General features: G+C 46.5%; 1 protein-coding gene across 1 annotated transcript in view; it reads left to right on the plus strand.

The window, feature by feature from the left end:
- The window catches only part of HABP2 (hyaluronan binding protein 2), a 33577-nt gene that overhangs the window by 14637 nt on the left and 5470 nt on the right, over nucleotides 1–13470 (plus strand). The window contains exons 3-8 of the mRNA XM_061162708.1: nucleotides 5578–5688; nucleotides 7148–7255; nucleotides 8672–8788; nucleotides 9524–9643; nucleotides 10167–10338; nucleotides 11539–11636. Coding sequence (XP_061018691.1) covers nucleotides 5578–5688; nucleotides 7148–7255; nucleotides 8672–8788; nucleotides 9524–9643; nucleotides 10167–10338; nucleotides 11539–11636 — 726 coding nt within the window. The remainder of the gene's footprint in view (nucleotides 1–5577; nucleotides 5689–7147; nucleotides 7256–8671; nucleotides 8789–9523; nucleotides 9644–10166; nucleotides 10339–11538; nucleotides 11637–13470) is intronic.

Raw genomic sequence — 13470 nt, forward strand, 5'->3', positions numbered from 1 at the left:
GGTCCGAGTCTCTTTTTGCTGCTCTGAGACCCAAGGGCGATAACTCCACCCACTACTTCACTGTGCGGGGAGAGAACGCATCCCCCACTGCTATTGCCCCCATGTTGGTCACCCACAGAGGACACGAGCCAGGCACAAGGAGACTACAGTCACATCTCAGCTTTGGATCAAGGGTCTCTTTGGAGCAAAGATGGCACTAACCAGGTCAAATTCAGCTTGACAATCAATATTCTCTGGCAGCAAAGCCCTACATGGGCAGACAGACTTGTGCTGGCTCAAGGCAGGTGACCTTCTCCCACCCCATGTGCTTAGGGAATGTTTGTGAAATTGGTACGAAATACACATGAGTGTGGCATGCAGGTGTTTGAAAGGATCGTGGTCTTTCCTCAAAGCACAAGAGAGTGTTGAATTCGACAACATGTAATTCCTTGGAAGGATCATATTTCAGGGAGGGCTCCCTCAGATGGCCAGACCAGCAGTGTCCACACGTGGAATCCAGGGAAGATCCAAAGTCAAGAGATGGGATGAGCTGCCCCCACCCCAGCCTTCTGCACAAAACTGCTCAGGCACCACTGAATGGGCTGCTGTAGTCTGGGTGCCCAAGAAACGGAGCTGCAGAACTGTGGGGTCGCACAGAGGAAGAAAACAGGACGTTGAAGACTCAAGGGACCTCACTCTCTTCACGTATTTGAAAAGCTGCCCCACGCTTAGTCCATGAGGTAGGCTTTGTGGGAGTTAAGAGGGGTATTTACCTCAACGCACTTTACTGCCACCTGCCAGAAAGTTGCAAAAGACATCTACAATGACTCTAAGTTTATGACGCCCTGGATTGTGCCGTGAACAGTTGTAAAGAACATGGACTATATGCAGTGGTTTTGCTGGACAGACATCACAGAAAAGGGACTGGATACATTCTATGCATCCACAAAGCTCTCAGTTTTAATTAAACAGTTTGGAAACTATAGTGTCAGATTTGATCTGCAAATAGTAGATCATCAGAGTTCTCAAAAAAAATCTCACTGGGCTTTGGGGCTCTCGGAAAATAGCGCGTTCTCCATCCCTGGTGGTATTCAAGCACAGGCTGAAAAACCACTTAATGGACATGAATTTGAGCAAACTCCAGGAGACAGGGAAGGACAGGGAAGCCTGGCGTGCTGCAGTCCACGGGGTCTCAAAGAGTCGGCCACGACTCAGCAACTGTACAACAACAAAAATAGGGAGTGGAAAGAGTGGGGTTTAACATGCTGAGTTTCTGGGCTTTATAAGAACTCTGCCAATGGCTTCTGAGAGTTCAGTGAGTGGAAGAAGGGACCTTGGAGCAGGCCACCCACAGGTTCCTGAGTCCCTCTCAAGGTGTTCGGTCAGCCTGTGGCTGTGGGATGGGGTGAGATGTCGTGACTGGGTCTGTCTGCAAAAAACAGGTTAGGTTCTAAAGACTCCTCTGTTTGTGTCTGATTTAATTTCATCTGAGGGTTGTCCTTTGATGGAATTTTGTCAGATTCCCCGCCGGCCTTAGACAATGGTGGGGCCAGAGATACACTGTGCTCGTGTCCACGGGCAAGCCGCTGCTGTGGTTGATCCTGCTGGACACAGTGCGTGGTGAGGGCCTGGCTGGCACAGAAGAGGCCAGGACACATTCCCCAACGGGTGGCAGAGGAGGTGGCCATCAAACCACACAGACTCTGCCCATCTCCCCAACGCAGGTGACGCGACAGCCCGCAAGCCTATGGAAATGCCTCTTCAAAGCCGGCTAGACTGGGCCCAGCAACACAGGCTGAGCGCATCCATCAGCTGTCCTGCTGCCTGCCAGCAAGGGTCTCTGCTGGGCTTGCCCTGTCAGCCAGATTGGAAGCGTCAAATGCAGGCCGACAGGGCTGGGGTTTGGGGGCGGCCCTCGGAGGAATGGTTTGTGCCACAGTGATGGATGGTGCCAACAGGGACGGCGTTCCAGGGATTTCTACTCCGTTCCACACATCTGGCGAGCTCTTTAACTCAAACAGCTGCAGAGCCCCATCCCAGGAACTCTGGAGTTTTTCTGTAGGGACCATGATAATCCCGGTCCAGGGACCTGGAGCACATGCCAAAGGAGATTTCCCAATGCGTGTTACTTCCTGGAAGCTAAAACCCATGGACTTTCAGGAAACACAAACCCACAAGAGGCTCCCGGGCTCATAAAAAGCAAACTAGACTTGGAGTCAGGTAGACCGGGGTTCTGACATCATCTCTGCCCTAACTTTTCCTTTCCTGTAAAATAGAAATAAGAAGACCTATGCCACAGGGTTTTGTTTTGTTTTTTTAAGGTTAAACAGATTGTGAGAAACCACATTTATTTAGTATAGTCAGCAATACATAGAAAATAGTGAGTGTATAATAACCTCTTATTTGGATTTTTGGAGTTAAGATACTCTTACCATTCTTCCTGATAAATTCTAAAAGCAGACTCTGATAATTAGACAAATCCACAAGGGGTTCTTTTTATACCTGATATGAAATGCTTCTGACAGCTGCCCCATTCTTCCCCCAAAGCTTTCTCCTTTTCTATAGACTAGAGAACGTTTCTGATAATCTGTATTTGAACCTGGAGTGATTTTTTTTTCAAAATCTACCAATGGAACCAAATTTCATGTCAGGCTGCATGCAATTCCTCTCTCCCCAGGTAAGCCCTTGGACACACTTCTATAATCCTGTCAAGCTCATCAGGCACTGTCTTCACCAAATATCGATGACCCAAATCTCACAGTTTCTCTCCTGAATTTTCTGTTTACTCTAAACCAGACAGACACCATCTTTGCTGGCAGAGCCGTGTGCCCACTGTGTGTTGGCTGATCAGAAGGAAGGGAGGCTTGGGCACCGAGGGAAAGCTTGATCTATCAAATACATATGTCAGGGGCTAATAGGGCTCTGTGTTGGGCACTGTGGAGTAAAAAAGAGGAATGGACATTGCTCTTATTCTTAAGAAGCCAGCTATGTAGTTGGAGGTAACAAATCGGATAGACTATGTTAAATACGGAATGCAAGAGATATGCCCTCTGAGATTGAGCCATGCAACCTCTAAAGTCCTGCAACCAGCTGAGCCATTGAGGAGTTCTAGTGCCTAAAAGTTGTATCCCACCAGCAACTGAATATTAATCAAGCTATGTGGGTCTGTTTGTCATTACTGCATGATATAGTCGACCCTTGAATGATTTGAGGGTCAGGGATGCTGACCCCAATATAGTAAAAAATCTACTTTGAGTCCCCCTCACCCCCAGTTTAACTTCCCCAGTGGCTCAGCAGTAAAGAATCTGCCTGCAATACTGGAGATGTGGGTTTGATCCCTGGGTCATAAAGACTCCCGGAGAAGGAAATGGCAACCCACTCCAGTATTCTTGCTTGGGAAATCCCATGGACAGAGGAGCCTACAGTCCCTGGGGTTGCAAAGAGTTGGATATGAGTGAGCACACACACACACACTGCCTTGCTTAGCAGGACAATAATTCAACATCTTTGTGTTTTATTCCCTCCTTAGCTTTACTGAGGGGTGAGCAGGCCTTGTAAATAGAGCTGGATTCAAGTCAAAACCCTCCAACAGACATTTCATCCATCCCTCGTCATCTGGAAAAATCATTCCATCCCATCTATCTATAAAAACCTCCCCTCATTTCCAAATATTTGCAATGGTCTAACCAAGATCAGCCAGTCTGACCCTCAACTGCGGGAGTGATGGGAGAAATTACAGGAGCAATTCAACGGCACTTATCTGTAAACACCTGTTGTAAAAACAAAAATCAATTCTCCAAAGAAAAAAGGAAGAAAGAAATGGGGCCATCAACTCATTACCAAACCCATTGTCTCTGCAAAATGTCAGTTTGAAATCTTTCATGTCAAATTCAGAAAAACATTTTTTTCCCCCTCACTCTCTCCCTCTCTTTCTCTACTTTATCAAGCTAGCTGGAAAGAAACTTGATTTGCTCCAGGAAGACAATGGCCTTATCTTCAACCTAGATCCTCATGCCTGGGAAGGTGGCCTCCTCTGGGAGCATTTTCATAGTGGGGGAAAGCGGCTCGAGCGAAATAATGAGGAAGCAAAGGGAGTCTTGACTTGACACTGTGATAAATGAGGTGAAACTTTGGCAAGGAACCAGAGTTGGTGTATTCAAAAAGGAAATAAAAAGATAGTTCCATTTTAATGGGAAATATAAAACAGCCATTGTGCAAAAGTCGATTTTTCAAAGGCCAGAGAGATAAAGACTATCAGGGAATGACTGAGAGACCAGTAAGATAATGTGGTTGATAATCAGGCTTAGGTAAAGTGGCATCCTCCGAGCCATCAGCTGGCTCTGTGGGAGTGCCTTTTCAAGTCGGCTATCTGCCTTTGCCCCTACATCATTATCATATGAATCTCCGGAGGGCTTTCTTGCAGCTTCAGCTTGCCAACTTGCCATACTCCTGCCAGCTGGAGACAGCAAAGTCAACCCTACTTCTCTTAAATCCCAAACTTCTCTCTGTCAGCCACAGAGCTACCAACATCTTCCAAAGCCCCAAACAACAAACAGCTTGGGTCCAGCCTTACACACACCTGCTTTTCCCAATGGCCTGGTCTAGTGTGAGGTTTACTGCCATGGCCAAGGCCGTCCACTGCCCTTTCTCTCAGTGGGCAAGATCTGTGGACCTTCCCAAGGTTCTTCTTGGGTGATTCCTAATTAACAGGCTGGATATGCAGTGGGAATGACTGGACCCCTTTGCCAAGGGCAAGTGTGAATTCTCTGAGGCATTGTGAGAGGCCCACTGAAGTTGAGAGTGTGCAATTTAGGTGTTATGCGGAGGTAAGCTGCCTTAGTTCATAAGCCACCATCTGTGTGTGACCTTGGACAAGTTACTGAACCTCTTTTAGACTCGGGTTTCGAAGTTTCAAGTAGAGATAATAATACAGTTCCTAGATTTTCAGGAGAATGAAATGGGATGGTTCATGTAAAATGCTTAGTACAGAGCCTGGTACATAGTAAAGACTCAGTAAATATTAACGGTTATGATGACTCTACAGAAATAACTTGGGAGCAGTTTGATGCTGTGACCGAAAGGAAGGTGACAAATTTCTTTGACTTGATTGAGCTGAAGTGACTGGTAAAGTCCCACTGAGAAATTTTATTCACAGAACCACCCAACAAGGCACCCAAGTGCCCCTGGATCTGACCCTGGGCAGATCTCGTATAGCAACTTGGAGGATTCCTAGACCCCAGTCATCTTCCTGTTGTTACAGGTGAGGAAACTGAGGCACCGAGAACACAATTGGCTTGTGTCCCAGGTCATGGTTAGTGAACAGCCAGAACTTGACATCTTCCGCCCATTTCCAGTCACGTGCTCTTGACCTTGCCAAATGCCAGTACTGTCTCACTGGGTCATAACAACCCCTCCAATGAAAATTCACAATGCCTGACCCCTTCTATACACCCTATCAGTGTCAGGAGCTGAAAAGACAGAGGAAGCCTCTTTCAGGACCTAGAAATCTTCGGAAAATGGGGTTGTCAGTGAAATAAAATGGTGGCTTCTTTAAGTCTAATGATTAGGGTTTCTTCTGTCCTGTTCCCACATCTGTAGATTGGACTCCTGACCAGTATGAGTACAGTCAAGAGGATTATAACCAGCAAGAGAATGCCAGCTCTACCCCTGCCTATTCTGATAACCCTGACTGGTACTACGAAGAGGATGGTGGGTACCAAAGCTGTTTGGGGGCCCTCCCGAAAGGAGAGCAGCGTACCTAGCGGGGAGTTTACCTATGACCATATGCAATGGCTCTCCCCCTCCTCTCTGAGTGGCATCATAAAATAGGTTTTGAAAAAAGTTATTTAGAGTGGCTTTTTTTTTTTTCCGGTTAGAATCATATACTGTGAAAACTGGGGAGGTTGTTGGAGACCATCTCTTCCACCCTCAAATGACAGGGGAAGCAAGTGAGGCCGAGAGGAGCTGACTTAGCCAAGATCACACGGCAAGTTAGTGCATCGTCATCCAGGTCTCCCGACCCTGTGGGTTAGAGTCATGTTCAAAGTCATTCCCAGAGCTTTCATGACATGCGGGTCCTAATTATGCAGAAGAATTTCAGTTAGCATCAGGCATCAGACTGTGGCTAACACACAGCTGGCATCGGGACTCCCCTTTCACCTACGCTGGGGTTTCCTTTCTCTTTTCACTCTTCGGAAGCTTTGCACGGTTGTTAGGTTGTGTGTGTGTGTGCATGTGTGTATTCACACATGTGCTTCGGCCACATTTGTTTTTGTTCCTGTGGCTTCTTAGCCCACGCAAAGGGACAGAAAGGAAAATGAGAACCTGGGCCTAAGCACAGGCATGTGACTAAACCAGGAGAAGGAATGGGAAGCACTTAGCAGCTGGAATAAAAGCTGTGTAACTGCGAAGTGGCCTGGAAGGCAGGGCCAAGATCCAGGGCATCAGGGGAACATCAGAAGGGACCATCAAAACAAGAGCCAGGCCCAGGGATCCTAGTTCCTGAACCAAAGAACAATGTGTGTGAACAGAAGGATAAAGAATTCCCCAAGGGAAGATCCATTCAGACAACCATGAAAAGCCAAAGGCACAGATGAAATATGACAAAATCTAACTGAACAAGTAGTTGAAGAAAGATGAAGGCCACTGGGTCATTTCCTCCTCGCCGTCAATTCTTCTGTCCCCCTCTTGCCTTTGGTCTTCTTTCCTGATGTTCAGAAGGCTGGTGTTTCATTAGGGGTGGGTTTTCGTTCCCCACTCCTGACCTCCACCCCTGGGCACTGGGAGTAGGGGAGGTCTTCAGGCTTGTGAAATGCCTTCAGCATCAGAGACAGACCCCGTGGCACTCCCAGCGAGACTGGGAGGAGAGAGACAGTGATGACGGGAAAGGGGAGTTACTCCAGGAGAAAGGCCCCATCCAAAGCCAGGCCGAGGGAGACAGGCACGATTCCTTCTCGCCTCTCCTCTCACTAACCCGAATCCCTCCCTCTGCCCTTGTGAGGGCAGTGTTCCTGGCTCTTTAAGGGCAAAGTGTGTTTCCCCCTTTCCCTGATCACTGGCTCTGTAGTTCCTCTCTTATTTGGGGGCAGGAGGCAGAAATCCAATGAGCGAAGGGGGGCGTCTCACCTGCTTTTCATTGCAAACCTTGACTTCTGCCCATGTGCTTTAGACCCATGCCTGTCCAACCCCTGTACGCGTGGTGGGGACTGCCTCATCAGTGGGACCACCTTCACATGCCACTGTCGGGACCCTTTCTCTGGAAACAGGTGTCAGAATGGTGAGTGTACCTTCACCAGATCCACTCTTTCCTCCAAGTTGAATAACAGGCATTTGTTCCTGCAATTCTAGGGGTATCATGAAGGCTCTCAGAAATCCTATGGAAAGGCTGAAAACCACACATGTTATATTATGCATAAAGGATTCCTCAGCCTGGTCAAGGCAACATCTCCCTAAGTCCTCATCCCCACGTGTTAGATTGGACTAATATGTCCATTCCACAGATGAAAACACTGACGAGATAAGAACTGGATCCTGACCAGGGCTCGTTATTATTGTTGTTTGGAGCATTTAGACCAACTTCAACAGAAAAGTGTTCTCAAATAGGGGAGCAGGAAGGTGCTCAGGGCACGTAAGGCCCAATCCTGTTAAAGAAGGGAGACCAGAGCATACAGGGGGCTTGTGCATGGTCACACATCTAGTTAGGAGAAGAGCAGGAATTAGAGATCTGGAGCCTGATTCCAGCTGGAGGCTCTCTTCCTGCCATCCCTCACTCATGGAGACTCTGACAAAAGCTGTGTCTGCCTTTAGTGACCTCTTGTGGACATAGCCTGAGGTGATGAGATACTGGGAATAGAATTCTTATGGGCCATTTATACCCTTAGAGAGAACCTGGATTCTGTCCTATCTAGTGACCATATAGCTGGGGTGGGGGAGGCAGTGAGGGTTTTAAGGTTGACTTCTTTTCTCTGTGCCCTTTTCAATTATTCCTACCATTTTCTTAAAAAAGAAAATTCATGTATTTATTTGGTTGTGCTGGGTCTTAGTTTGGGCATGTGAGATCTTTAGCTGTGGCATTCAAACTCTTAGTTGTAGCATATGGGATCTAGTTCCCCACCCAGGAATTGAACCCAGGCCCTCTGCACTGGAAGCAAGGAGTCTTAGCCCTTAGGCCACCAGTGAAGTCCCTCCTATCATTTTCAACCCTACAAAGTCTAAATAAATGCTTCAGGATGGTTTGGGACATCAGGCATAAACACAGCATCTGAGTTTATCCCTCCACTTCTTGGAAGAGTGACAAAATTGTAAATGGAACATAAAATCAGCTATAAAGTGAAGAAACTCAAATTGCAGATCCATTTGGATTTTTTGAAGGTTTAAAATTATCAAAGTGCTTATAAAGATAGAATAATAAAGGCTATGAGCACTAGGAACTCATAAGGAACTGGAAAGTAATCATCCATGACCCAAGGATAAGGGAAGTTTTCTGGGGTGGTGGGGGGTGTGGTGAGGGATGGGGAATGGGTAGCATGGTGTTTCAGAACCATGGACAAGGGCACATGCTCTACCAGTTACCATCACTACCTTCCCCAGGACCACCTCCTAAATATTGTACTGTGCAGGTACCTCTCAATGTAAAATGTGCCCCAAATAACATCCTGTACTTTGACAAAACTTCTCTATTGATTTCCCACAGTGCAAAACAAGTGCAAAAACAACCCATGTGGCCGGGGAGACTGTCTCATTACTCAGAGTCCTCCTTACCACCGCTGTGCCTGCAAACATCCTTACAGGGGTTCAGACTGCTCCAGAGGTAAGTACTGGAAGCCTCTTCTATGCTAAGCTCTCTCTACCCAGACTTATGCCTGGGATGTCAGTATCCTACTGTGTGAAGTCCAGATACCAATCCAAAGTTTTGGTGGCATTCAAGATGGCCCTTTTAACTAAGACTTTTTACTATTCATTATCCCTGGAGAGTCCAGGGGGAATTGACTGATCTGTGTGCCTTCCCGGAAAAAATCATCTTGAAACGAACTTCTAGGAAGTAAACCCTGGCCCATTCCTAGAATGAGTCATGTATATTTATTCACTGCTGTGAGTCAGGCATTGTCCCAGGAGATTTACATTCTCCCAAAAACACTACAAGAAAGAGTTTTACAGATGAAGAAATTGAAGTTCAGAGAGGTTAGCTAACTTGCTCATGGTTACACAGCTATCAAGGGGCAGAGCTAAGTTTCAACCTCACTCAGACTGGCCCCAAATTCCTGTTCAGTCCATGCATCTTGTTATTCCTTACTGAACAACCCATCTACTTATATACTCATTTTTGCTGGCCTCCATCATATTGCTTCACCCATGTTTGTTTATGTTCTGAAGGTGTGTGTGTATGTTTACTAGCATGTCAGTGGGTCTCTCTTTCCCCTTTGGTGACCCATCTTATGTGAAAGGATGGACACCAGAAAAGTGCCACCAGCATCTCCTCATCAGCTCAGATGTAGCTGCAACTCCTCCTAAAGAGTCTTCCTGGACCCACTCCCTGTGTTCACAGTGGTTCCCGTGTGCAGGCCAAATCCCTGCCAGAACGGTGGCACCTGCTCCCGGCAGAGGCGGAGGTCCAAGTTCACCTGTGCCTGTCCTGACCAGTTCAAGGGGAAACTCTGTGAAATAGGTATGGGTCTCTACCACCACTTCTCCAGAATCTCAGAGCCACACAGGAGGCCTCTGGAATCCTTTATCTGTTGGGGACTTGGCAGAACAGGATTCAAGTCAAGATTCCCAAGCACTGCTATTGCTTCAGCCTTCCAACCAAAGGGCATAGGGTGTATCCTGCTCCATGTAAAGGATGTAATAAATGGGGATATATATAGGCAAGTCAAATACACCTGGGCATGGTTGGTCCTCAGTGCACCTACCTCAATGCACCTCAGTGCACCAGTTCTTGTTTGAGCCAAAATTAAAGAATTCAGTCCCCACCACCCCCCACCCCCCATCCCCATGATATTCTGTGTTTTTAAGCTGGGTTGAAGGTGGAACATTCTCAAACCACCTTCTTTCTGGGACCTGTGGTGAAATCTCTGGGTGATCAAGATTTAGGCCCAGTCCTCTCACCACCTGATACACCTGGCAAGTCCTTTCCGGGCGTGGCACGCCAGTTGGCCTCAGCCCTCACATTACTGCCTGCTCTCTCCGAGGTCCTGATGACTGCTATGTTGGCGATGGCTACTCTTACCGAGGGAAAGCGAGTAAGACAGTCAACCAGCATTCGTGCCTTTACTGGAACTCCCACCTCCTCCTGCAGGAGAATTACAACATGTTTATGGAGGATGCTGAGGCCCATGGGATTGGGGAGCACAACTTCTGCAGGTAAAACTTACCTTCCTCTCTCTGCTCAGTCTTGGCTACTTGTCAGGGTGAGGATTTGTTTGACCTTTCCCCTTGCTCCTAGTTTTCCTAAACCAGCCTAGAGATTTTGGAATGGAACACTGAAACTCATCAGCTTACTATCAATAGAAAGATTTTCCAACTCAGTATAGGTTATGTTATGCTGCTATAACAAACAACCCCAAACCCCAGATGCTTGAAAACATCAGTGTTTATTTCTCACACTCTGTGTTTCATGTAGGTTGGGGTGGGGGGATTCTTAACCCAACAAAGTTACTCAAATATCCAGGGAGGGCAAGGAGAGGCTGGAACATGGAGCATGAGATTTTTACTACCTTGAGCTAGAAGTGACACATCATTTTGGCACACCTATTTCATTGGCCAGAAATAGTCACATGGTCCCACATAAACTTCAAGAGAGAAATGGAACATCAAAGGAGAAAATGAAAGGTTTGGTGAGCCTTACAGTCTCTGCCACAAGGATGTGCAGGTTTTCCCAGATAAGAATAATGCTATTTTCATCCCTGGTGATGACCAGTTACCTTTGTCCCCATCTGCTGCCTCCAGACCATTCTGTTGCCTTCCTCCCTCTGCTCATTGTATAACCAAGGCCAAGGACATTCTATATGGTCTCCATATAGAAACAGGGATTTTGTGTTTGGCTTTCAACTGGTTCCATTGAGCAGAAGGATTTCCCTTGCACAACACACAAGTGCCCTTCCACTTTCGTTGACCTTGAGCTGTTCCTTCCATGGGATTGTCTTCAGGGTAGCCTCTCTCAGAGAATTCTCAAGCTCCAAATTTGAAACTTTGGGCAAAGGAGCCCTTTTCTCACCCTGTTTCCATAGTTATTTCATGTTCCTAACAAAGAAGGATCTTCAATAGGGATCTCATTTACTTTCCTGCAAAAAAATTTGTGTCTTGTGGATCTGGCATAAAGCTTGTGAACTACTTCCTGGTTATTGAGATTCCCCTCCAGAAGTTAAGACTTGGTCCCAGAGCTATAACCACCCTTATATGCCAAGCTTTGCTAACCTGTTGGAGGAATGGAACGGAAGGTGGCCCTGGGTGTGGGGGGCAGAAGGTGCAAGAACTTGATATTCTTTTACCCAAAGGTCCTTTAATGAAGTCCAGTGGGTTCACCAAAGCCCTGACTCCAGCTTACTTTGTTTGTTTTTTTAGAAACCCAGATGGAGACAAAAAGCCCTGGTGTTTCTTTAAAGTAGACAATGCAAAGGTGAAATGGGAGTACTGTGATGTCTCCGCCTGCTCTGCCCTAGGTAAGACCGTGGCTGTCTGGAGGTCCGGTAGTGGGGAGGTTGTAGATCTACAGACAGATTTTCCTGAAACTCTCTCTCTCTCTCTCAAACCCCTACCCTCCCTCCACACCTGCTTCACCATTTGCCATCCTAGTGGCAACGCAGCTCCCCGACGCTCTGCTCGCAGGTCGAGCAGACTTGGGCAGCTTTGTAAACTCGGGCCTCCTGGCTTCCAGTTAGTGCATTCAGCAAACACTGATCCCATGCTTGCCACATGCCAGGCGCTGTGCCAGGCCTTCAGTTTTCAGTGGTGATCAAACATTGGCTGGGCCTTTACAGCCTCTCAGGATGCAACATGGACTGAGTTCCAGCTTCACGGTCTTTCTGAAAGGCTGCCTTGGTCCACTTCTCTACCCACATCTGAAGCTATGCACCCTTCTGCCCTGATCAGTGGAATTACTTCCATGAACAGTTTCATTTTGGGGCCTTTGCTCTGTCCCGTATATGCTCTTGTCCATATCTAACCATTCTTTGAGAATCACCCCAAGTAATCACTCCTCCTGACTCAAATGGTAAAGAATCCACCTGCAATGCAGGAGATCTGGGTTCAATCCCTGGGTCAGGAAGAGCCCCTGGAGAAGGGAATGGCTACCCGCTCTAGAATTGTTGCCTGGAGAATTCCATGGACAGAGGATCTAGGTTGGCTGTAGTCTGTGGGTCACAAAGAGTCTGACACAACGGGGCAACTATCACTTTCAATCCCTCCTCCAGAAAACCCTCCATGATCTACCAAGTGAAGTGTTACCTCTCACTCCTTTCAAACCTCATGAAATAGATTGGGCACCACCCATACAACTCTTATTGCTCTTTCCTTTGGTTGACAATTATCTGTACAAATGTCTCATCTACCCAACTCTATCATCCTGGTATCTTCCCCTAGACACCAAAAAATCCTACAAAAATCTATGTGTGCGTTAACATAGTTAAATACATACCCAAAGGTCAGTGAAGAATCTGCCCGCAGTGCAGGAGACCTGGGTTTGATTCCTGGGTCTGGAAGATTCCCTGGAGAAGGAAATGGCAACCCACTCCAGTATACTTGCCTGGAAAATCCCATGGACAGAGGAACTTGGTGGGCTACAGTCCATGGAGTTGGACACAACTTAGCAACTAAACCACCAGAGATGGATTTCTATAATGATACTTATTTGCACATGTTTTATTGAAATACTGTTGCTGTATAGTGTTATGTAAGTTACAGGTGTATACTAGAAGGATTCACAATTTTTAAATGTTGTACTATATTTATAGTTATTATAAAATATGGACTATATTCCCCCTGTTGTACAATAAAATAAATGTCCTGTAGTTTATTTTATACCTAATAGTTTGTACCTTTTAATCCCTTACCCCTCTCTTGCCTCTCCTCCCTCTGTCTCCCCACTGCTAAGCACTAGTTCATACTCTATATAGAGTCTGCTTCTTTTTTGTTACAGTCTCCATTTGTTGTATTTTTTAGATTCCATATATAAATCATATACATTTTTATGTGTTTGTATACACATCAAAATAAGAAGGAAAAAGCAATGTCTTCATCATTAATTCTATAGACTTGCTTTGTGTTAATCAATGTGCTCAACAATTTTTTAAGGGTATGTATAAGCATGCAGACTTTTTTTGTTTGTTTGTTTTCACTATACCGAGTGGACTTGTAGGATCTTTCGTCCTCCACCAGGGATTGAATCTGGGCCTTTAGCAGTGAGAGCACGGAGTCTTAACCACTGGACCATCAGGGAATTCTGCCAACAAATGTTAATGCACGTGCGCCCATCCTGTATGCACCAGTACAGTCTCT

The sequence above is a fragment of the Dama dama genome, chromosome 15, assembly GCF_033118175.1.
Source record: "Dama dama isolate Ldn47 chromosome 15, ASM3311817v1, whole genome shotgun sequence".
Classification (NCBI taxonomy): Eukaryota; Metazoa; Chordata; class Mammalia; order Artiodactyla; family Cervidae; genus Dama; species Dama dama.